This window comes from Elephas maximus, chromosome 3 (assembly GCF_024166365.1).
Source record: "Elephas maximus indicus isolate mEleMax1 chromosome 3, mEleMax1 primary haplotype, whole genome shotgun sequence".
Lineage (NCBI taxonomy): Eukaryota > Metazoa > Chordata > Mammalia > Proboscidea > Elephantidae > Elephas > Elephas maximus.
This window is the reverse complement of record NC_064821.1, coordinates 76,600,991-76,627,511: the sequence shown is the minus strand read 5'-3', so window position 1 is coordinate 76,627,511 and position 26,521 is coordinate 76,600,991. Positions and strand designations below refer to the sequence as shown.

Below are 26,521 nucleotides of genomic sequence, written 5' to 3'. Positions count from 1 at the left end.
GAGAATAACTTAAAAGTAAGGCACTTCAGTTCAGTCTTAATTAAAATACTCACTTCCTTATTTTCTATCATAAAAAGACATTACCAAAACCTAAGTTCTTTTTGTTTTTTCAATATCACAATTAATGTCTGCTAATAAGATTGTATGTAATTATAATTTAGTATAGCATCTAATACATTAAACAAGGTAACAGAGGTAGAGACCAGAAGAAAGCCCAAAATTGCCACTAAAATATTTTTTAACTACACTTCCATATTGCTTAGTTCTCAAACCTAGTTTATAGTGTGATGTTACATTAGTCAGAGCTAATGTGACAGACCAAAAGGAAAAGAATAAAAGTATAACTAACAAGTATGAAGTTTAGCATTTCTTGATCATTCACCTCCATAAAACAAGCATTCTCTGTCTTTCTGAATAAACATTTAACTAGATCTACATATAATATCCCTTTCTAAATGTAAGGTAAATGCATAACTTGTATGAGTTAGTTATCAGCATAGTACATGCTATAAAGTAATCTAGTTAATCTCTAGAAATAGAAGCTGGATGCCCTCCATCATATGTCTCTAAACTCTTAATTTATGAAATGTTTGTAAATGTTGTTTTAAAATTACATTGAGACTAACTCATTACCCACTTAGAGCTGTCTTGGAAGAAGTACAACCAGAATGTTCCTTAGAAGCGAGGATGGCGAGACTGTATTTTACATACTTCGGACATGCTGTCAGGAGTAATCAGTCCCTGGAGAAGGATATCATGCTTGGTAAAGCACAGGGTCAGTGGAAAAGAGGAAGACCCTCAACAAGGTGGAATGACACAGTGGCTGCAACAATGGGCTCAAGCATAACAACGATTTTAAGAATGGCGCAGAACCGGGCAGTATTTCATTCTGTTGTATTCAGGGCTGCTATGGCACCTAACAACAACCACCACCACCATCAGCTCGGCTACTAACCAAAAGGTTGGCAGATCAAATCCACCAGCCGCTCCTCGAAAACCCTATGGGGCTGTTCTACTCTGTCCTACACAGTCGCTATGAGTCGTAATCAACTCGATGGCAGCGCGCGTGGTATATACACATTGTAGCCCTCGTGGTGCAGTGGTTAAGAATTCGGAGGCTAACTGAAAGGTCGCTAGTTCGAATCCACCAGCTGTTCCTTGGAAACCCTATGAGGCAATTCTACTCTGTCCTACAGGGTCACTATAAGTCATTACTGACTAGATGGCAATGAGTTATATACACACAGGGGAGCCCTGGTGGCACAGTGGCTAAGAGCTCGGCTGCAAAGCAAAAAAAAGTTGGCAGTTTGAATTCACCAGCCACTCCTTGGAATCCCTATGGGGCAGTTAGACTGTGTCCTATAGAACGGCTATGAGTCAGAATCAAATCCATCAGTCGCTCCTTAGAAACACTATGCGGCAGTTCTATTCTGTCCCATAGGGCCACTATGAGCAGGGATCAACTAGATGGCAACGGGTTTTAAATGGATACACACATAAATGATAATTATAAAGCCAAGTATTCGACTAAATTATTCTAATAAAATTCTGTATTCCTAAATTATTCAAGATAAAACAATTTTATCCCTTCCGTGAAAGATTAGCCATAGACAGTATCTGGCACAATTTACATACATAATATACATTTGTGGAATAAACAATGCCAACAATAAAGTCATTTTTACATTTTAAGGAAAACAGTCTCTTTCAATACGTATCAAAGAAATATGCTAAACTTACAAAAGTACATTCAAACAATAAATATTATTGAAATAACTATATTTCATTAAAATTTCCAAGCTTGTAAGATATATCACCTTGTAAGATAAACTCCAAAACTTGTAAGATATACAATTAAATTAATAATATAAAGCACTAACTGTTAGGTCACCTGATTTCATTTATCTTATTCAATGAACCTGGCATTCATATTCAGTCCCTAGGCCCCATCTGTACCAAAGTCATCCATTCCTCTCCATAGTCACTACTGTCATCCTAAAATGTTACATTGTTTTCTGTTTTCTGTCCCTCATGTCATTTTTCCTCTGCCAAACAAAAGTCTGCCTATTTAAATCTTTTAACTTATGTCATCAATTTAGTATTAATGTTTTGTATAAATCTTTCAAAAGCAAAAAGTTCCCTTTAACCATTCACTCTTCCCTGCAAGAATTCATTTTTACTCCACTCCTTCAAATAGAGCACTGGAGTAGGCTAGTCCAGGGTACCAGGGTCTAGATGCAGCTCAATTCTGAGACACTGGGCCTAAAAGTCTGAAATTCCTCAATGACTGCACTCCTATTTGTTGAGCACCAGCTATGTGATAGGTACTTTGTATATACCATTGCATTTCATTGTTTGGCAATAGGAGGTGCTCTTTGCTGTATACAAACTACTTATCACATATGGTTAAAGGAATGAATGATCTGAAAGAGTTAAGACAGGAATTTACAGACACACAAAGATATCACTCCCCTTAGGAGTAAATTCAACTGGCCCAAGGGTACCCATTTCCTAAGTGTCAGACCAGCAATCTGTACCAAGGTTCAGAGATTTTTTCACTGCATTCATACCATAAAGGCTTTGTAAACTGTAATACAGTAGACCAATCTAATGTGTTTTTACTGCCCATCCAATATTTTCTCACTCTATTTCATAATGTATATTCTTATACTCAAATTCGGTTAGTCTCCTTATTACTCCCAGCAATACAATTAAAGAATTACAAATATGAAAGTGATTTTAAAGATATATTACGAATAGCAGAGATTTCCTCATTCTATAAATAAGGAAAAACAAACCACTCAAGGTCATATAGAAAGTTAACACGTCCAGTGCAGACAGTCAGCCAACAAGTATTGAATATTTGCCTACTACAAATCAGGCACACACTGTGCTGGTCACTATGTTGAAATAGAGCAGGAGGTAAAATAAGCAGCTCTTTACTCTTTCATAAATATTATGATCATGGGATACAAATATTAAGCAAACAAATACAATGTGAGATAAATGCTACAGTCAAGAAGAATAAAATGCTATTAGCAAGGACTTAGCCTACTATATAAATTAAGAAAGCATCACTTGTTGTTGTTAGGTGCCGCCGAATTGGTTCTGACTAATAGCAATCCTATATACAACAGAACTAAACACTGCCTAGTCCTGCGCCACCCCCACAATCGTTGTTATGCTCGAGCCCATCATTGCAGCCACTGTGTCAATCCATCTGATTGAGGGTCCTCCTATTTTTCAATGACCCTCTACTTCAACGAGCATAATGTTCTTTAGAAAGGGGTATTTAAACCAAGATCAGAAAGATGACAAAACATTTATCACAGAAGAAAGGAAGAAAGTATTAGGAAGAACAAATAGCGTACAAAGAAATTTTAAAAGGTCCCCAACAGTTAGAAAAAATGGGAGACAAGTGTAAGAGATATAAAACTAGACATATAAGCAGGGCCTTGAATCCCGAGCCTAGAAAATTCTTGGGCTTTATCATAAGGTTAACAAAAACCACTGATGAAATTTAAGCAAAGGAGTAGTAACATGTTTAAGATTTTAAAAGATCACTCTCGAACACCCTGTTGCATCAAAAGTAGGAAAGAACTACAAAACCATGGATTAAAAACAACGACAAAAACAGAAATTAGGTTGGAGAGGCTCTACTGACTGGATCTGAGATAATCTGAACATCAAAATAATTAACAACAATAAAATACATGCACTGATGTAAGAATCCATGACGCCATCTTGATAGTAAAAAAATAAACACATATAGAAAATATAAGGCAAGGGTCCAACATAAAGGGGCAGGTGAAAACACAGAGGTAGAGAACTGGAATTACACTGTTTCAAGGTTCTACAAATAATAAGATATTTGGAGGTACACTGTGATAACTTAAAAGAGGCACATTGTAATCCCTATGGCTACCTCTAAAAAATAACATGAAGAAGCACACTGAAACACTTAATACAGGAGACAAAATGGAATGCTGAAAAATACACAATTTCACTAAAATGAGGAAAGATCAAAGAGCAAATGCAATAAATAGAAAACAAATACGAAGACAGCAGACTTAAACCCAATCGTATAAGAATTTTATTAAACATAAAAGAAATAAACTCACTGACCAAAAAGTTTGAGACTAAGGAGAAGGAAGAACACCAAAGGCACAAGAGACAAAAAGGGTCATATAAACCAGAGACTCCATCAGCCTGAGACCAGAAGAACTAGATGGTGCCCGGCTACCACTAATGACTGCCCTAACAGGGAACACAACAAGGAGTCCCTGATGGGACAGGAGAAAAGTGGGGTGCAGAACTCAAATTCCAGTAAAAAGACCAGACTTAAAAGATATGGCTGAGACTGGAGGGACCACAGAGGACATGGCCCCCAGACTCTCTGTTAGCCAAAAACGAAAACCATTCCTGAAGCCAACTCTTCAAGCAAAGATTAGAGTGGACTATAAGACATAAAGCAATACTCACGAGGAGTGTGCTTCTTAGCTCAAGTAGATACATGAGACTAAATGGACATCTCCTGTCCGGAGGCAAGATGAGAAGGCAGAGAGGGACAGGAGCTGCTTGAATGGACACAGGAAATCTGGGGTGGAAAGGAGAAGTGTGCTGTCACATTAAACGGAGAGTGACTAGGGTCACGTTAACAACGTGTGCATGAATTTTTATATGAGAAACTAACTTGAACTGCAAACTTTCACTTAAAGCACAATTAAAAAAAAAAAGTTTAAGACTAGAGAAAAAGGCAAGACCCAACTATTCGCTATTACAAGAAACACATTTTAAATATGAAGACACAGACAGGTCAAAAGTAAATGGGGAAAGAAAACAAGTATCACTTAAACACTAAGCATAAAAAAAGCAGATATAAGTATATTAACACTGGACAAAAGAGACTTAAAAAGAAAAGAGTATTACTTTTTTTATTATGCTTTAGGTGAAAGTTTACAGCTCAAGTTAATTTCTCATACAAAAATTTATATACATATTGTTATGCGACATTAGTTACAATCCCTAAAATGTGACAACACATTCCCCCTTTCTACCCTGGGTTTCTTGTGTTCATTCAACCAGTTCCTGTCTCTTTCTGCCTTCTCATCATGCCTCTGGAGAGGAGCCACCCATGTGGTCTCCTGTTACCTGCCTGAACTAAGAACCACACTCTACACGAGTATTATTTTACGTTTTACAGTCCAATCTAATCTTTGTCTGAAGACTGGGCTTCGGGAATGGTTTTAGTTAGGGGTTAACAGAGTATCAGGGGGCCACAGTCTTGGAGCTCCTCCAGTCTCCATCAGGCTATTAAGTCTGGTCTTTTTACGTGAATTTGTGTTCTGCTTCATGCTTTTCCCCAGCTCCATCAGGGACTCTGTTGTGTTCCTGAAAGAGTATTACTTGAATAGAGAGTCATTTAATAATGACTACCAGAAGACCTAATTTTAGAGGCAGGACCAAGATGATGAAGTAGTCAGACGCTTCCAGTGGTCCCTCTTATAACAAAGACTTGAAAAAACTAGTAAATCGATTATAAATATGACAAGCTAGGAGCCCGGAACATCAAAGGCAAAATTAAGAAATCGGATTGAGCAGTACAGGGATGGAGAGACAGTTCAGAAGCAGCTGCAGGACCTGTTTCAATGGGAACCGATGCCCCTCAGCCCCAATCTCTTGGGGAGACCGTGGCAGGGCTGGCAGTAGCATTCGGAATGCACTTTTCTCAGCGAGAGACAATGAGCAGCACGGGCCTAATTCCCTGGTGCAACTGTGGCATGGCCAGCGGTAGCATTCAGGACACGTTTTCCACAACCAGAGAAAGCAAGCAGCAGAGTCTATTCATGCCCCCAGAATCACAAAGAACAGCGCTCTCGACAAAAGATAAGTGCCTGTGTCTAGTTTACCACATGGATCAAAAAGCACCCCTTTCAAAAGAACTCTCTCCCATTAATCTGATCACTCCTCCCTCTGCCCCAGCCCCCAAGACACCTTCAGTGGCGGTAGATTTCCCTGGGCCTGAGTTAGGTCCTGCTGCGCACCCTGAACCATTCTCCCGGTGTTAGAGAAAGAACAAGTTAACAAATGGGGAAAAAATAATCTGACGGCTCCTCTAAGCTGGGAACTCAGGGCAGAAGCAGGTACTGTCCAGGCACAAGCGGTCCATGGACTTTGAATGCCTTTCACCCCTACGTGGACCAATGTGGGCCAATTTCCTCAGCTTAGGCCTTTGCTGTCACTGTGCAATGGTGTATGTGCCTGACGTCTGTCTTCCACTGTTTCAGCTGTGCAGTGAACAGGCAGGCCTTTGACATTTGACACCGTTCTACCTATTAAGCTGGGTCCTCACCTACCCACACCTGGGGCCTAAAGACTGGTGGCTCCATCTATAGCACCTAGCCACTCAAGACAGGCGTCCAAGGAGAAGTAGTGCCTCCCAGTCCTCATAGCCAAAAGAACTGGGTGCCCATGGTCCAGCTACCGAGCCTACCCATCTGTGCATGCTAGGGAATAGGGACGCACATTCCTCACAGACACACAGGAGACAGCTGTCAGCCCCTGCCTTACTCGGAGTGTGACCCCCTGCTGCAACCAGATACCTGTGCCCACAACCAATGATCCCTGCTCCTCTAAGACCATAGGTAAGAGCCTACACCACACCCTTGATAATCGACTACCTGGACACCTGAGCTGAATCCATACAAGAAAAGTGAATGGACTCCTAGGCTCATACATATAGTAACAGCTCCAGCCATCTGGTGACAGGACTTTAGAGATACAAAGGCGCCAACAATCAAGCAAGCTCACTCAAGCAGCCCATTTGGGTATATCAAAAGAAAGTAAAAAGCTAGGACACAGTAAATTAATACAATAGCTTATAGATGACTTAGAGATAACAGTCAATACCAAATCACATAAAGAAGCAGACCATGATAGCTTCAACAAGCTCCCAAAACAAAGAATCAAGGAATCTTCTAAATGAAACAAAAATCCTGGAATTACCAGAGTTAGAATACAAAAGACTAACATACAGAATTCTTCAAGAGGTTAAGTAGGAGATCAAGCAAAACACAGAACAAGTCAAGGAACATACAGATAAAGCAGTCAAAGAAATTAAGAAGGTTATTCAAGAGCATAATGAAAATGTTAATAGGCTGCAAGAACCCACAGAGAGACAGCAATCAGAAATTCAGAAGATTAACAAAAAAATCACAGAATTAGACAACTCAATAGAAAGTCAGAGGAGCAGAACTGAGGAAACGGAAGTCAGAATTAGAGAGAATGAAGATAAAAAACTTGGCACCAATATATTCAAAGAAAAATAATTTTTTTAAAGAATTAAAAAAAAATAAAGAAACCCTAAGAGTCCTGTGGGACTCTATCAAGAGAAATAACCTACAAGTGATTAGACTACCAGAACAGGGAGGGAGAGCAAAAAATACAGAGAGAAGAGAATTGTTGAAGGTTTCTTGGCAGAAAACGTCCCTGACATCATGAAAGAAGATATCTATCCAAGTTGCTCATTGAACCCCACACAAGGTAGAGTCCAAAAGAAAGTCACCAAGACATATTATAATCAAATTGCCAAAACCAAAGATAGAGAATTTTAAGAGCACCTATGGATAAGCAAAAAGTAATCTACAAAGGAGAGTCAGTAAGAATCAGCTCAGACTACTCAGCAGAAACCATGCAGTCAAGAAGGCAACGGGATGACATATATAAGGCCTTGAAGGAAAAAAACTGCCAGCCAAGAATCACATATCCAGCAAAACTGTTTCCCAAATATGAAGGCGAAATTAGGACATTTCCAGAAAAACAGAAGTTTAGGGAATTTACAAAAACCAAAACAAAAATACAAGAAATACGAATCGGAGTCCTCTGATTACAAAAGCAATAACATCAAATAACCACCTAATACCAGAACAAGGGACAGAGCAACCAGGTATCAACTAGGATAGGGAAATCACAAAAATAAATCAAGATTAAAAAATGCTTAAAAAGGGAAACAGTGATGTCACTATGTAAAAAATGATAACATTAAATCAATAAAAAGGATCTAAATATTTAGTCATAGATCTTTCTCACTGAGAGGAAGTCAAGGCAATACACAGATGAAAGTCTGGTTTAAACTTCAAAAATAGGGGTAAATAATAAGGTAACCACAATGGAGACTAACAATCCTACACATCAAAATAAAATACAAGAAAAACATAAAGACACAGCAAATACAAAATAAGCAAAAATGAAAAAGAGTAAAAGACAGTATATAAAGAAAAACTACTCAACACAAAAAATTAAGTGGAAAGAAGACACTAACAACACAAAAAAAGACATCAAAATGACAGCACTAAACTCATACCTATCCATAATTACGCTGAATATAAATGGACTAAAAGCCCTGATAAAGAGACAGAGTGACAGAATGGATAAAGAAACATGATCCGTCTGCATGCTTCCTACACACCTCAGACTTAAAGACACAAACTAAAACTCAAAAACACCCAAACTCAGTGCCGTCGAGTCGATTCTGACTCATAGCAACCCAACAGGACAGAGTAGAACTGCCCCACAGAGTTTCCAAGGAGTGCCTGGATGATTCGAACTGCCGGCCCTTTGGTTAGCAGCCGTAGCACATAACCACTATGCCACCAGAGTTTCCTAAAACTCAAAGGATGGAAAAAATACATCAAGCAAGCAACAATCAAAAAAGAGCAGGAACGGCGATATTAATTTCTGACAAAGTAGACGTTAAAGTTAAATCCAAGAAAAAGCATAAGGAAGGGCACTATATAATGATTAAAGGGACAATACACCACAGGGATATAATCGTATTAAATACTTACACACCCAATGACAGAGCTTCAAGATACATAAAAACAAACTCTTAACAGCACTGAAAGGTGAGAGAGACACCTCCACAATAACAGTAGCAGACTTCAATACACCACTTTTGGTGAAGGACAGAACATCCAGAAAGAAGTTCAATAAAGACACGGAAGATCTAAATGCCACAATCAACCAACTTAACCTCACAGACATATACAGTACACCCCACCCAAAAGAAGCCAAGTATACTTTCTTTTCCAATGCACAGGGAACACACTCTCCAGAACAGACCACATATTAGGTCATGAAGCAAACCTTAACAGAATCCAAAGCATCGAAATAGTACAAAGCATCTTCTCTGACCATAATGCCATAAAAGTAGAAATCAGTAACAGAAAAGGCTGGGAAAAGAAATCAAACACACGGAAGCTGAACAACACCTTGCTCAAAAACGACTGGGTTATATGAGAAATTAAGGACCGCAAACAGAAATTCATAGAATCCAATGAGAATGAAAACACTTCCTATCAGAACCTTTGGGACACAGCTAAAGCAGTCCTCAGAGGTCAATTTATAGCAATAAATGCACACATTCAAAAAGATGAGGCCAAAATCAAAGAACTATCCCCATAATTTGGACAAATAAACAGCAACGAAAGAAACCCTCAGAAGAATGCAAATAATAAAAATTAGAGCAGAATTAAATGAAATAGAGAACAGAAAAAAAACTGAAAAGAGTTATAACATGACCAAAAACTGGCTCTTTGAAAAGATTAACAAAATCAATAAACCATCGGCCAAACTGACAAAAAAAAAAAAAAACAGGAAAGGGAGCAAATAACCCAAATAAGAAATGAGACAGATGATATCACAACAGAAACAACTGAAATTAAAAGAATCATATCAGATTACTATGAAACACTGTACTTTAACAAATTTGAAAACCTAGAAGAAATGGATGAATTTCTAGAAACCCACTACCTACCTAAATTAACACAAAGAGAGGTAGAACAACTAAATAAACCCATAACAAAAGAAGAGACTGAAAAGATAATTAAAAAACTCCCAACAAAAAATCCCTGGCCCTGACGGCTTCACTGGAGAGTTCTACCAAACTTTCAGAGAAGAGTTAACACTACAACTACTAAAGGCATTTCAGAGCATAGAAAAGGATGGAATACTCCCAAACTCATTCCATGAATCCTGCATATCCCTGATACCAAAACCAGGTAAAGACGCCCAAAAAATGAAAATTACAGACCTATATCCCTCATGAACTTAGATGCAAAAACACTCAAAAAAAATTCTAGCCAACAGAATTCAATGACATATCAAAAAAATAATTCACCATGACCAAGTGGAATTCATACCAGGTATGCAGACACAGTTCAACATTAGAAAAACAATCAATATAAATCATATAAATAAAACAAAAGAACCATATGATCTTATCAATTGATGCAGAAAAGGCTTCTGACAAAGTCCAACACCCATTCATGATAAAAAAAAAAAAAAAAACTCTCAGCAAAATAGGAGTAGAAAGGAAATTCCTCAACATAATTAAGGGCATTTATACAAAGCCAACAGCCAACATCATCCTAAATGGAGAGCCTCTGAAAGCATTCCCCTTGAGAGCGGGAACCAGACAAGGATGCCCTTTATCACCACTCTTATTCAACATTGTGCTGGAGGTACTGGCCAGAGCTATTAGGCAAGATAAAGAAATAAAGGGCATCCAAATTAGTATGGAAGAAGTAAGAGTATCTCTATTTGCAGATGACATGATCTTATACAAAGAAAACCCTGAAGAATCCTCAAGAAAACTATTGAAACTAATAGAAGAGTTCCGCAGAGCATAAGGATACAAGATAAACATACAAAAATCAGTTGGATTCCTCTACACCAACAAAGAAAACATCGAAGAGGAAATCACCAAGAAGATAAAATATGTAGGAATAAATCTAACCAGAAATGTAAAAGACATATACAAAGAAAACTACAAGACGCTACTGGATGAAACAGAAAAAGACCTACGTAAGTCGAAAAACATACCTTGCTCATGGGTAGGAAGACTCAACATTGTGAAAATGTCTATTCTACCAAAAGCAATGTACAGATACAATGCAATCCTGATCCAAACAAATACCAATGACATGTTTTAATGAGATGGAGAAACAAACCACCAACTTCATATGAAAGGGTAAGAAGCCTCCAATAAGTAAAGCATTACTGAAAAAGAAGAACAAAGTGAGAGGCCTCACACTACCTGATTTTAGAACATATTATATCACCACAGTAGTCGGAACAGCCTGGTACTGGTACAACAACAGATACATAGACCAATGAAATAGAATTAAGAATCCAGATGCAAATCCATCAACATATGAGCAGCTGATATTTCACAAAGCCCCAAAGTCTGTTAAATGGGGAAAAGACAGTCTCTTTAAGAAATAGTGCTGGCATAACCGGATATCCAGCTGCAAAAAAATGGGACAAGACCCATACCTCACACCATGCACAAAAACTAACTCAAAATGGATCAAAGATCTAAATATAAAATCTAAAACAATACAGATCATTGAAGAAAAAACAGGAATAACACTAGGAACCCTAGTACATGGCATAAACAATATACAAAACATTACTAACAATGTACAAACACCAGAAGAGAAACTAGATAGCTGGGAGTTCCTAAAAATCAAACACTTATGCTCATCCAAAGACTTCACCAAAAGAGTAAAAAGATCACCTACAGACTGGGAAAAAGGTTTTGGCTACAACAAATCTGATCAGCATCTAATCTCTCAAATCTACAAGATACTGTAAAAACTCAACAAAAAAATTACAAATAACCCAACTATAAAATGGGCAAAGGATGTGAACAGGCACTTCACCAAAGAAGACATTCAGGTGACTAACAGATACTTTAGGAAATGCTCACAATCATTAGCCATTGAAGAAATGCAAATCAAAACTATAATGAGATACCATCTCTCCCCAACAAAGCTGGCATTAATCCAAAACACAAATAATAAAGTTGGAGAGGTTGTGGAGAGACTGGAACACTTGTGCATTGCTGGTGGGAATGTAAAATGGTGCAACCACTTTGGAAATCAATTTGGCGCTTCCTTAAAAAGATAGAAACAGAACTACCACACAATCCAGCAATCCCACACCTTGGGATATATCCTAGACAAATCAGAGCCTTCACACAAACAGATACATGCACACCCATGTTCCGTTTACAAAAGCAAAAAGATGGAAGCAACCAGAGTGCCCATCAACAGATGAATGGATAAATTTGGTATATTCGCATAATGGAATATTACGCAATGATTAAGAACAATGATGAATCCGTTAAACATCTCATAACATGGAGGAATCTGGAAGGTATTACACTGAGTGAAATTAGTCAGCTGCAAAAGGACAAATATTGTATGAGAGCACTATTAAAAGAACTCAAAAAAAAGCTTAACCAAAGAAGAAAATATTCTTTGATGATTATGAGGGTGGGGAGGGAGTAAGAGGGGTATTTACTAATTAGATAGTAGAGAAGAACTATTTTAGGTGACGGGAAAGACAATACACAATACAGGAGAGATCAGCGCAACTGGACTTAACCAAAAGCAAAGAACTTTCCTGAATACAACTGAACGCTTCGAAGGCCAGAGTAGCAGGAATGGGGATCTGGGAGCCATGGTTTCAGGGTACATCTAGGTCAACTGGCATAACAAAATGTATTAAGAAAACGTTTTGCATTCCACTTTGGTGAGTGGCACGTGGGGTCTTAAATGCTAGCATGAGGCCATCTAAAATGCATCAACTGGTGTCAACCCACCTGGTGCAAAGGAGAATGAAGAACACTGAAGACTCAAGTTAAACATAAGCCCAAGGGACAGAAAGGGCCACATAAACCAGAGACTACGTCGGCCTGAGACAGGAAGAACTAGATGGTACCCACCTATAACCAATGACTGCCCTGACAGGAACACAACAGAGACTCCCTGATGGAGCAGGAGAACAGTGGGATGCAGACATCAAATTCTCGTAAAAAGACCAGACTTAATGGTCTGACTAAGACTAGAGGGCCCCCAGAGGTCATGGTCCCCAGACCCTCTGTTAGCCCAAGACTAGGACCACTCCTGAAGCCAACTCTTCAGACAGGAATTGGACTGGGCTAAACGATAAAAAATGTTACTGGTCAGGAGTGAGCTTTTTGGCTCAAGTAGACACATGAGACTATGTGGGCAGCTCCTGTCTAGAAGTGAGATGAGAAGGCAGAGGTGGACAGGAGCTGGCTGAATCAACATGGGGAATACAGGGTGGAAAGGAGGAATGTGCTGTCTCAGTATGGGGAGAGCAGCTAGGAGTGCACAGCAAGGTGTGTATAAGTTTTTGTATGAGACTGACTTGATTTGTAAACTTTCAATTAAAGCACAATAAATTTTTTTAAAAATCTAATTCTAAATTTGTATCAACTAGTAACGCAACTTCAAAATACATCAAGCGAAATAATAGCACTCAAGAAATAAACAGATAAAATTTAGACATGTTTTATAGATTTATAGCTCTATCAATAATTTTGAGAACAAGAAGACAGAAAAATAAGTGAAAAATAAAAAAACATAAACTATGCTACCAACAATGCAACATAATTAAATTCAAGGGGTTAAAGAAAATTGGTTCACCTATTTCAACTTAACTCTTAACCCTTCAGAAACCCTGGTGGCGTAGTGGTTAAGTGCTATGGCTGCTAACCAAGAGTTCGGCAGTTCGAATCTGCCAGGCACTCCTTGGAAACTCTCTGTCCTACAGGGTCGCTATGAGTCGGAATTGACTCAATGGCAGTGGGTTTGGTTTTTAGGCTTAACCATTCCCAGACACCCAAATCCTGGGATAAAGACAGTTCTGGAAAAACTTTAAATAATGAGATAAAGTATAACCAGCATATATGATGGAGCCCTTGTGGCACAGCGGTTAAGCATTCTGCTGCTAAGTGCTCTGTCAGAGGCTCAAACCCACCCAAAGCACTTAGGGAGGAAAGACGTGGCAATCTGCTCTTATAAAGATTTACAGCCTAGGAAACCCTATGGGGCAGTTCAACTGTCACAGAGTCACTATGAGTCGGAATCAAGTTGACGGCACTAAACAACAGCCTATAGGATGCAGACACAAAAACTTAATGAACCAACCAATCCAAGTCACCTCCTGCCAATTATGTAAAAGACGGCCAATAGCTTTAGATTTCTCTTTTGGGAAGTCCCCTAACAGTTTGAATTGTATATAAGCTGATCAAAATTGTAATGTGAAGAGAGCAGAAGGTCTGCTCCCTGCTCATAGTTTTTTCTGCACAATAAAAACTTTTAACTCTGACTTATTGATCAGATTTTGACAATGTAAACACTATAGCAAGCAACCGTAGTGTGAAATGTGGATCCCCTTTTCAGTAAACAATTTGGACTTTTCATCCCGGTTCTAAGCTCAAGCATAACAACGACTGTAGGATGGCGCAGGACCAGAAAGTACTTTGTTCTGTTATGCACAGTGTCGCTATGAGTCGGAACCAACTCGGCGGCACCTAACAACAAAGGACATGGAAGCTCTGTGCTGAATACTCCCTTCCCCCAATTCTTGTCCCAGAGTGGAGACTTCAGCCCTGGGCACGTGTGATGGTTAAGACTGTGTATCAACTTGGCTGGGCCATGATTCTCAGTGTTTATATGCGATGCCTCCCATGATGGGATCTGCTGTGAATGACTAAACCAACTGAACAGAATTTTCCTTGGGGGTGTTGCCTGCATCCAAATATGAGCAGATATTCTGGCTTTTTGTTCACTCTGCATCCTGCAGCTGCCTCCTCTTCGTCTGACCCCCAGTTCTCGGGACTTCAGCTATCATCTTATCAGCTAATCATAGGATTCACAGATCTTCACAGACTGTAAGCAAAGCCCTGCTCTCTGACCTTCCAATCTTGGGTTCGTCTGCTCCTGTAGCTACATGAATCAGGAGAAGCCGGCCATCTTGTCTGCCAATCTTGGGATTCATTGATATTCACAGCCTGTGAGCAAGAGACCTGTTTTCCGACTTGGTGATCTTGGGTTCGGCAGCCCCTGTGACTATGTGAATTGGGAGAAGCCTCTATCCTAATCCACGGACTTGGGACGTTCCAGCCTCTACAATCGCCATCAGCCTTTTCTCTGATATAAATCTATTTACATACATATATTTACATGCTTTACTGCTTTTGCTTCTGTAGAGAACCCAGCCTAAGACAGGATGTTATTGCTGTTAGCTGCCATTGAGTGATTCCAATTTACAGCGACGCTATGCACAACAAAATGAAAAGCTGCCTGATCCTGTGCCATCCTCACAAATCATTGTTATGTCTGAGCCCACTGTTGCAGACACTGTGTTCATCCATCCTGTTGTGTGGGTCTTTCTCTTTTTCACTGACCCTCTACTTTACCAAGCGTGATGTCTTTCTCCAGGGACTGATCCCTCCTGATAACAAGTGCAAAGTACATAAGACAAAGTCTCGCCATCCTTGCTTTTAAGGAGCATTTTCGCTGTACTTCTCCCAAGTCAGATTTGTTCATTTTTCTGACAGTCCATGGTGTATCCAATATTCTTCGTCAATGCCATAATTCAAATGTACCAATTTTTCTTTAGTCTTCCATATTCGTGTGGCCAGCTTTCGCGTGCATATGAGGCGACAGAATAAGAGACTGAAAATTTATCAAGAAATAGAGAAGGGACCAGCGCCACCAGAAACAGCAGAAACCCCAGACCTGGTAGAAGGCAGAGCAGTTGGCAATGACCTAGAGCAACAGCAACAAAGCCCAGCAAAAGTAGAAGCTGGTGCCCAATGAACAGAGAAGTGGCAGCAGAGCGGTCAGAGAGGAATGGGCCAAGAACTGTAATATGCTTAGGGTTATGACAGCACCAAAAGCAGCAGAGACCATGAGCAAGCCCCAGCAGTGGCAGAAACCCCAGTTGAGAGCTGTAACATTCACAGCAAGATACCCAAGCAGCAGCAAGAGGCCCAGAGGCATGACCAGCAAGCCCACAACATATAGCATGAGCAGAAACAGCAAGAGTTCCAGAAAAGGTGGCAAGAGGCCCAGAGGGCATGGTGGCACCGATGCAGGGGCCACCCACTCCAACCGACAGAGCAATGGAAGCAAGAGGCACACAGAACACAGCAAGCAGCAGTGAAAGGCCCCGTGCAGAGGTCTGTCCACTGAGCCTACAGCACCAGACGCAAGGGTCTGCCGGCTGAGCACAGGTCACCCCATGAAGGGGTCACTAACAGCAGTTGTGCTTCACAAGCAGCCAATATGCTAGCCCAAAACTGGGGCTGGCCCACGGCTGTCCTAAGGCTGCTCACTGACAGCTGGACCAGTCAGTAACGGGGGCAGAACCAGACAAGAGGAGCCGCAGGGATAGAAAGAGAGAGAGAGTGCTAGTAAAACTACCTCTATTCACAGATAGCATAATCTTTTATATAGAAAACCCTAAAAAATCTACAAAAAAAACATTACAGCTAATAAAACAAATTCAGCAAAGTTGTAAGATACAAAATCAACATACAAAAATCAGTTGTATTTCTATACACTAGCAATGAACAATCCAAAAAAGAAAATGAGAGAACTATACTATTTACAATAGTGTCAAAAAGAATAAAATACTTAGGAATAAACATAACCGAAGAATCAAAAGACATATATGGATAACTACAAAATACTGCTGAAAAATTTAAAGAAGACATAAATAAATGGAAAACATTCTATATTCATGGACTGGAAGACATAAATTTTTAAGATGACAGTACTACCCAAAACAATAAACAGATTCATTGCAATACCTGTTAAAACCCAACAACATTTTTGGCAGAAATGGAAAAAGCCATCAGGATCCCTGGTGGCGTGGTGGTTAAAGTGCTTCACTGATAACCAAAACGTCAGTAGTTTGAAACCGCTAGCAGCTCTGTGGGAGAAAAATATGGTAGTCTGCTTCTGTACAGATTTACAGCCTTGGAAATCCTGTAAGTTCCCTATGAGTCGGAATCAACTCAACACCAGTGGGTTCAGTTTTTTGGGTTTTTTAATAGTCCATATGGAAATCTATTGGACCCAGAGTAGCAAAAACAATCCTAAAAAGAACTGAACAATTCATACTTCCTGATTTCAAAACTTACTACAAAGCTACAGTAATCAAAACAGTGCGGTACTGCCATAAGGACAGACCAATGGAATAGAACTGAGAACCCAAAATTAAACCCTCACATCTACGTAACTGATTTTCAACAAGGGTACTGAGACCATTCAGTGGGGAAAGAACATACATTTCAACAAAAGGTATTGATAAAACTGGACAGCCACATGCACTAGAATAAAGTTGGATCATTACCTTACCCCATATACAAAAATTAACTCAAAATGGATCAAAGAGCTAAATTTAAGAGTCAAAATTATAAAATGGGTACAAGAAAACAAAGGGGCAAATCTACGTAACACTGGATTTGACACCACAGGCACGGACAACAAAAGAAAAAATAAACTAGACTTTATGAAAATCAAAAACTTTTTGTGCATCAAAGGAAAGCTATCAACGGAATTAAAAGACAGCCCACAGAATGGGAGAAAGTATTTGCAAAATATTTCTCTGATAAGGGGCTACTATCTTTAAATGTATAAGGAACTCTTACAACACAACAACAAAAACACAAATAACCCAACTTAAAAATGGGCAAAGGACTTGAATACACATTTCTCCAAAGAAAATACATAAATATCCAGTAAGTATGTGAAAAGACACTCAATATCATTAGTCATTCTTTTTGTTGTTAGGGGCTGTCGAGTTGCCTCCAACTTACAGCAACCTTATGTATAACAAAAAAAAATGTTGCCCAATCCTGCTCAATCCTCAGTCCTTATTATGTTGGAACCCATTGTTCCAACCACTGTGCCAATGCATCTCACTGAAGATCTCCCTCTTTTTCTGCTGACCCTCCATTTACCAAGCATGATGTCCTTCCACAGTGACTGGTCTCTCCTGATGACATGTCAAAGTAAGTAAGACAAAGTCTTATCATCCTTTTTTCGAAGGAGCATTCTAGCTGTACTACCTCCAAGATGTATTTGATAGTTCTTCCAGCAGTCAGTCCATGCTATGTTCAATATTCTCTGCAACCACCAGAATTTGAATATGTCAATTCCTCTTCGGTCTTCCTTTTTTATAATCCAGCTTTCCCATGCATATGAGGCAATGAAAAATACCATGGCTTATGTCAGGCACATCATAGTCATCAAAATAACACTTTAAAGCAGTCTTTTGCTGCAGATTTTCCCAATACAATACGTTGTTTGATTTTTCCAGTGCTGCGTCCATGGGCATTGATTATGGATTCAAGCAAATTGAAATACTTGAATTCAATTTCTTGGCCATTTATCATGATGTTGTTTAATGGTCCAGTTGCAAGGATTTTCATCTTCTGTTCAGATGTAATCCATACTGTAGACTGTAGTCTTTTACCTTCTTCAGTCCGTGTTTCAAGTCATCTTCACTTTCAGCAAGCAAGGTTGTGTCATCTGCATGTCTCAGGCTGTAAATGATGCCGCGTTCTTCTTCACATAGCCCAGTTTTTTTGATTACTTGTTCATCATTTAGGTTGAATAAGGAAGGTAAAAGCATACAACCATGACTCACACCTTTTCCAGTTTTAAACCACACACTATCCCCTTGTTCTTCTGAACAACTGCCTCTTAATTCATGCACAGGTTCTGCATGAGCATGATTAAGTGTTCTCTCACAGTCCAGGAGTCTCGAAGTCCAGATTCAGGATGCTGGCTCCAGGGCTAGGCTTTCTCTCTCTGCTGGCTTTGGAGAAAGGTAATCTTGATGCATCTGTCTTACCTTGGTCTGGGAGCATCTCAGCACTCAGGTTCAAAGGACACGCTCTGCTCCCAGCACTGTTTTCTTGGTGGTATGAGGTCCCCATGTCTCTCTGCTCACTTCTCTCTTTTACATCTCAAAAGAGACTGGCTTAAGACACTAATATTTCAGACCTCATCAGTATAACTACCACTAATCCATCTTATTACACCACAGTGACAGGATTTACGACATAGGAAAATCACATCAGAAGATAAAATGGTATACAATCATACAGTTATACAAGAAAATCATGGACCTAGCCAAGGTGACAGATACTTTGGGGGGGGACACAATTCAATCCAGGACCCATGTCCTTTTCTGAATCTTGTTTGCACTTCTGGCAGTTCTCTGTCAATGTATAAGCTATAGCCATTTTTTTTTTAATAATTTTTATCGTGTTTGAAAGTTTACAAATCAAGTCAGTCTCTCACACAAGAACCCATATACACCTTGCTACACACTCCCAATTACTCTCCCCCTAATGAGACAGCCCACTCTCTCCCTCCACTCTCTCTTTTCGTGTCCATTTCACCAGCTTCTAACCCCCTCCACCCTCTCATCTCCCCTCCAGGCGGGAGATGCCAACATAGTCTCAAGTGTCCACCTGATCCAAGAAGCTCACTCATCACCAGCATCCCTCTCCAACCCATTGTCCAGTCCAATCCACGTCTGAAGAGTTGGCTTCAGGAATGGTTCCTGTTCTGAGCCAACAGAAGGTCTGGGGGCCATGACCACTGGGGTCCTTCCAGTCTCAGTCAGACCATTAATTCTGGTCTTATCAGAATGTGCGGTTCACATCCCACTGCTCTCCTGCTCCCTCAGGGGTTCTCTGTTGTGTTCCCTGTCAGGGCAGTCATCAGTTGTAGCCGGGTACCATCTAGTTCTTCTGGTCTCAGGATGATGTAGTCGCTGGTTCATGTGGCCCTTTCTGTCTCTTGGGCTCATAATCGCCTTGTGTCCTTGGTGTTCTTCATTCTCCTTTGATCCAGGTGGGTTGAGACCAATTGATGCACCTTATAGCCGTTTTTGAAACACATTCAGCAAAATCTTGCTAGCATGTGATACTAATGAAACTGCTCAATAATTTCTACATTCTATCTGATTGCCCTTCTTCGGAATGGCAACAAATATGGATCTCTTTCACTCAGTCGGCCAGGTAGCTGTTTTCCAAATTTCTTGACACAGACAAGTAAGTGGCTTCTGGCATTGCGTCTGCTTGTTTAAGCATCTCAATTGATATTCCATCAATTCCTGGAGCCTTGCGTTTAGCAGACGTCTTCAGTGCAGCTTGAACGTCTCCCTTTTGTACCAGGTTTTTGATCAGATGCTACCTCCTGAAATAAACATCGACTAATTCTTTTCGGTACAGTGACTCTGTGTATCCTCTTCCATCTCCTTCTGATGTTTCCAGCATCGTTCAATTTTTTTGCCCACAGACCCCTTCAATATTCCAACTCGAGACAAACTTTTTCTTCAGTTCTTTTAGCTTCAGAAATGCTGAATGTGTTCTTCCCACTTGATTTTGTAATTTCAGGTCTTTGCACATTTCGTTAAAATACTTTACTTTGTCTTCTTGAGCCTTCCTTTGAAATCTTCTGTTCAGTTCTCTTACTTCATCATTTCTTCTGTTCACTTTAGCTACTCTATGCTCAAGAACCAAGTGTCAGACTCTCTTCTGACATCCATTTTGTTCTTTTCTTTCTTTCCTATCTTTTTAATGACCGTTTATATGCTTCTTGAATGATGTCCTTGATGTCATCCCATTTGTATTCAGTGTGTCAAGTCTACTCTAGAGATGATCTCTAAATTCAGGCAGAATGTATTCAAGGTCGTACTTTGGCACTCTTGGACCTACTTTGATTTTCTTTAGCTTCAACTGCAACTTGCATATAAGCAGTTAATGGTCTGTTCTAGTCAGCCTTTGACTTTGTCTTGACTGCTAATATTGAGCTTGAACTTCTCCACTGTCTCCTTCCACAGATATAGTCAATTTGATGCCTGTGTAAACCATCTGGTGAGGTCCATGTGGTTGTCTTTATGTTGTAGAAAAAAGTATTTCTGAAGATTAATATGGGAATTCTAGTTCCAGTTAATCTTCAGAAATACTTAGAAGTAGTCACTCCCATCCTTATAATGAGAAAAAGCTGAACAAACTGAAAGTCAACAACTTCTTTTGGACCCATCTGAAAACTGAGGTCACAGAGCAAACTGTGACCCCAAAATATGGAAAGACAGGCAAACTGACAGAGTGCCAGCTGAGACCTACCTCACTTGGTAGAGAAGCCGCTAGAGTCACTTAACTACACTTAGGTATAATAAAAATTAACCTTACATAATAATTTTATGAATGGCTGCAGGCTGAGCGCGTAAACTAGCTTGTGAGAAACTTCTATAGGTCACAGTCTCAGGGGAACCCCACCCTTTCTGTAAGTTTTATCTCCATGTACCCCACTAGCTTCTCATGATCAAGAACCAAGAATGATCTCCCTGATGGCTCTGGCTGAGAGAACAGAAGAGTAACCATTGTAAAATATGCCCAGAGCATTCTCCATAACAAAGGACTATTCTCCAAGGGAAAAGACTTTACCAGGTCTTAGCCTTCCTGGGCGAAGGGCATTTCTCAAATTCCAGGCTCCTACAGCCTTCCTGTAATGCCTAAGAGGGGTAAAAAAAAAAAAGCTAAGAAACCCTTAGAGAAGGTCACAGCCAAGCAACACAAGCCCACAAAAAGACAGATTAAATTGTAAGAATGCTCCCTCTTTTCCCATACCTTAACATCACAATAACAGGGTACCAATATAATAACAATGATACCTAAATTAATAACAATTATAGCTAAGAGGGATACAAGACACAGCCTCTCTCCAAGCAGGAGTTCTTAGGGAACCCCAAAGACAATAGGGGTGACAAAAGTAAGAACACTAGAAGAATATGAAGCCTCTGGTACCTATATCTACAGCAAACATTAAACAAAGTCCATCAGCTGGCCAGATTAACATAAAACTTCACACTAAAAGCCTATTTACTTCAATTGGCACCACTCAACACATCGATGTCTGCTTTCAACAAAAAATCACAAGGAATGTTAAAACGCAAAAAAAGCATCAGACCCAGGCTCAGGTATGACATAGATTTTGTAACTATCACACTCTGGTTATATGTTAAATGCTCTAATGAAAAAGTGGACAACATAAAATAGTTCAGTAATGTAAGCAGAGATACGGAAACTCAAAGAATCAAAGAAAAGTGCTAGACATGAAAAACTCATTTTCACGGCCACTGAAAGAAGTAGTGAACTTGAGGATAGGTCAACGGAAACTTGCCAAACTGAAATGCAAAGAGATTAAAAGCAATGAAAAAAATATAACCTTTGGACAATTTCAAAAGTCTTATATGCATAATTGGACTAGCAGAAGAAGAGAGAACAAAAGAAATATCTGAACTACCAATGTCTGAAAAATTAATGACAGCAAACCAAATATCCAGGAAATTCAGAAACCACCAAGCATGGGAACTACCAAAAGAAATCTACACTTAGGCATATAACAGTCAAATGACAGAAAACCAGAAACAAAGAGAAAATCTTGAAAGCAGCCATAGGGGAAAAACACTTTCACCTACAGAGGAACAAGGATTATAATTATAGTGTACTTTTCATCAGAAATCATGCAAGCAAGAAGAAGTGGAAGAAAGTAATAAAGGAAAAAATGACCAAACTAGAATTCTATACCCAGTGAAATTATCCTTCAAATATCATAGGAAAATTTACAAGCTGAGTTTAAAATCCACATACCCAGAACAGTCAAAACAACCTTCAAAAAAAAAAAAACAAAGTTGGAAGACTCACCCTTCTCAAATGCAAATCTACTTCAAACCTATGGTAATCAAGACTGTGGACTAGTGTCATAAGGGTAGACATATAGATCAATGAAACAGAACTGAGAGTCCAGAAATATCCCCATACATTTGCAGGCAAATGATTTTTGACAAAGGTGCCAAGATTATTGAATAGGGAAATAGTTTTTTCAATAAATGTCACTGGACCCCTATCTCACACCATATACAAAAATTAACTCAAAATGGATCAAACACCTAAAGCTTAGAACTAGAACTACAAACCCCTTCAAAGAAAACACAAGTGTAAATCTTTATGACCTTGGATTAGGCAATCAAGTTTCATTTAGGCAATGAAACCTAAAGTACAGGCATCCAAAAAAGACAGATAAATGAGACTGTCAAAACTTAAACTTTTTGCTTTAAAAGACACCATCAAGAAAATGAAAGAGACAACCCACAGAATGGGAGAAAATATTTGCAAATCATATATATGATACCGAACTTATATCTAGAATATATAAAGAAGTCTTACAGCTCAGCAATAAAAAGACAGCCCAATTTAAAAATGGGCAAAGACAGCCTCATTTACCCTAAGACCAGAAGAATTAGATGGTGCCCAACTACCACTACTGACCATTCTGACTGGGGCCACAACAGTTGGTCCTGGATAGAATGGGAGAAAAGTATGGAGAACTCAAATTCTTACTTAAAAAAAAAAAAGCCAAACAAACTGGAACAGAACAGAGAACCCCCTGAGACTATCACTCTGAGACACATTTTAAACCCAGAACCAAGCCTATTCCCTGAGTCATCTTTTTAAAAAAGCAGAGTGCCACACAAAATAAGGGATATTACCTGTAAGATCAGTGCCCTACTTAAAAATCAACAGTATGAAACCAAAAGGTCAACAATTTCTCAAAAGCAAAGACGAGAGAAGGCAGGGAAACTAGAGTATTAGAAAGGGAACAAACAATACAACTAAAGAGAATGCTGACACACTGTGATAAATGTAACAATTTGTGTGGAAATTTCCAAATGAGAACCTAACATACGCTGTAAACTATCACCAAAAACTCAATAAAATATTATTTTTTAAAGAAGTAGGCAAAGGCAAGAGACAGAAAGAGCCACATAAACCAGAGACTCTATCAGCTTGAGACAGGAAGAACTAGATGGTGCCCAGCTACTACCAATGACTACCCTGACAGGGAACACAACAGAGAATTTCTGATGGAGGAGGAGAAAAGTGGGATGCAGACCTTAAATTCTAGTAAAAAGACCAGGTTTAATAGTCTGACTGAGACTGGAGGGACTCCAGAGGTCATGGCTCCCAGACTCTCTGTTAGCCCAAAACTAAAACCAATTCTTCAGACAAAAATTAGACTGGACTATTATAAGGCATAAAACGATGCTGGTGAGGAGTGTGCTTCTTAGCTCAAGTAGACATATGGGACTATGCACGCAACTCCTGTCTGGAGAAGAGATGAGAAGGCAGAGGGAGAAAGGAGCTGGCTGAATGGACACAGGAAATACAGGGTGGAGAGAACGAGTATACTGTCACATTGTTGGGAGGGCAACTAGGGTTACATAACAAGGTGTGTGTAAGTTTTTGTATGAGAAACTGACTTGAACTGTAAACTTTCACTTAAGGCACAATTAAAAAAAAGAAAAAAATGGGCAAAGGATGTGAACAGACAGTTCTCCAAGAAGATACACTGCTCACAGGAATGTAAAATAGTACAGTCACTTTGGAACACAGTCTGGCAGTTATTCAAATGATTAAACAGAGTTATTAAAAAAAAAAATTTTTTTTTTTTTTTTTTTTATAATAAACAGAGTTTTATGAGCATGCGATTCCACTCCTAGGTCCATAACCAAGAGAAACGAAAACATCTGTCAATAAAAACATTTGTATACAAATGTTTATAGCAGCATTGTCCATAATAATCAAAAGGTGGTTTCTCCAGCCAGGTTCTCTAGAGAAGCAAATCCAGTGATGTGTATCTAGAGATGGAGAGAAATTTATCTCAAGGAAATGGCTCACATGGTTGTAGAGGCGGGAAAGTTCCAAGTCCGTGGGTCAGGCATCAGGCTAGAGGCTTCTCCTGACTCATGTATCTGCAAGAGCTGAAGAAACCGAGATGAGCAGGTCAGATCGCAGGCTGTTGGCTCACAGGCTACAGAGGCTGACAGATTCCAAGATCAGCAGACAATACGGCAGGCCGCTAACTCAAGTCCCAGGAACTGAAGGTCAGATGACGACAAGCCAGATGCAAGATCCAGAGCAAGCAAGCGGCTTTGCCAGGACGTCCATTTTATATATGTGTGTGTGTGTGTACACATATATATACCCAAACCAACCAAACCCACTGCCGTCAAGTCGATTCCAACTCATAGCAATGCTATAGAACAGAGTAGAACTGCCCCATAGAGTTTCCAAGGAGCACCTGACAGATTTGAACTGCCAACCTCTTGGTTAGCAGCTGTAGCACTTAACCACTATGTCACGAGGGTTTCCTTATACATATACACACACACACACACACAATCATACATATACATACACATATATATATACACACACATTTACATATACACAAACATACAGGATGCAGGCAACACCCCCAAGGAAACTCCCCTTACAACTGACTGGCTGATGACATCAGGTCACATCACGGAGGATGACTACATCATTACTTAACTGCCAAATTGTATCATTACATAACTGTCAAACCACTGAGAATCATGGCCCAGACAAGTTGACACAGAACCTTAATCATCACCGATGGAAACAACCCAAACATCCCTCAATGAAAGAATGGATAAACAAAATGCGATATACCCATATAATGGAATATTATCTGGTCATAAAAAAAGAATGATGTACTAATACATGTTACAATATGAATCTTGAAAATACGCTAATGAAAGAATTCATTCACAAGAGATCACGTACTACATGATTATACTCATATAAAGTTCAGAACAGAAAAATATAGAGAGACAAAACAGATCAGTGGTTGGAAGGAAAACAGGGAGGTGGGAGAGCTAAAGGATATGGGTTTTCTTCCTGAGGTGATGAAAATGTTCTAAAATTGTAGTGATGGTTGCACACATATATGAATGTAGTAAAAACCAATGAACTATACATTTTATGTGGGTGACATATGGCATGTGAGTTACATCTAAAAGAGCTGTTAAAAAATAATGTATGTCATATGCATTAAGGAAAAAGCTGAAGGAATACATTCCAAACTACTTGTAGAGGTGTGGTTATGGGTAAATTTCATATATTGATATTTAATTTTTTTAGAACTTGGAATACTTTTGTAATCAGGAAAAGCAATAAAGAATTTTTTCCTCTAAAAATATATTTGGAGAATTTTGGAAAGATGACAACAGAGCAACTAAGATAACCAACCAAAAAAAAAAAAACCCTGGATAAGAACTACAACAAAATTAGGAAACAAAATATGTCCATGATCCTCAAGATGTAAAACTGTGAGAATAAATTATTAACAGCTACAATACTCACATGGTATCAACATACATGCAAGAAGCAGTGGGAGGCAATAGGATTTCTAATGATCTTGAAAACAGGAGATCTCCAAAACTCTCTCTGAAATTCCTGCATCCCAAGATCCATAGGTCAGGTGACAGAAAGAGTGTAGAATGGAAAGGTAGAATGAGTCCTGCCAAAGAATCTGTTTAGTCTGAAGGCAGAATACACCTTAAGGAAGCTCTCTTTTCAACTGTTTGAATGATTACATTATAGGAAGTGACTTGATTAAATCACATCATGGAATAGCAACTAGTCTAGTATTTGGCCAAACTGCTGGGAACTAAACCCTATCACGAAACATAAAATTAACCATCACAATGACTAAATCCAAAACCGAGAAGAAACTGATGGGAATAG

General features: G+C 39.3%; 1 protein-coding gene across 5 annotated transcripts in view; it reads right to left on the bottom strand.

Annotated features, from left to right (window-relative positions):
- ZMYM4 (zinc finger MYM-type containing 4) overlaps window positions 1-26,521 on the bottom strand; it is a 168,709-nt gene that overhangs the window by 107,951 nt on the left and 34,237 nt on the right. Inside the window, exon 2 of one of the 5 annotated variants that reach the window (XM_049878705.1) lies at window positions 4,483-4,597. The exons of the other annotated variants lie outside the window; for them this stretch is intronic. Coding sequence (XP_049734662.1) covers window positions 4,483-4,515 — 33 coding nt within the window. The 5' untranslated portion in view covers window positions 4,516-4,597. The remainder of the gene's footprint in view (window positions 1-4,482; window positions 4,598-26,521) is intronic. 5 annotated transcript variants of the gene reach the window in all.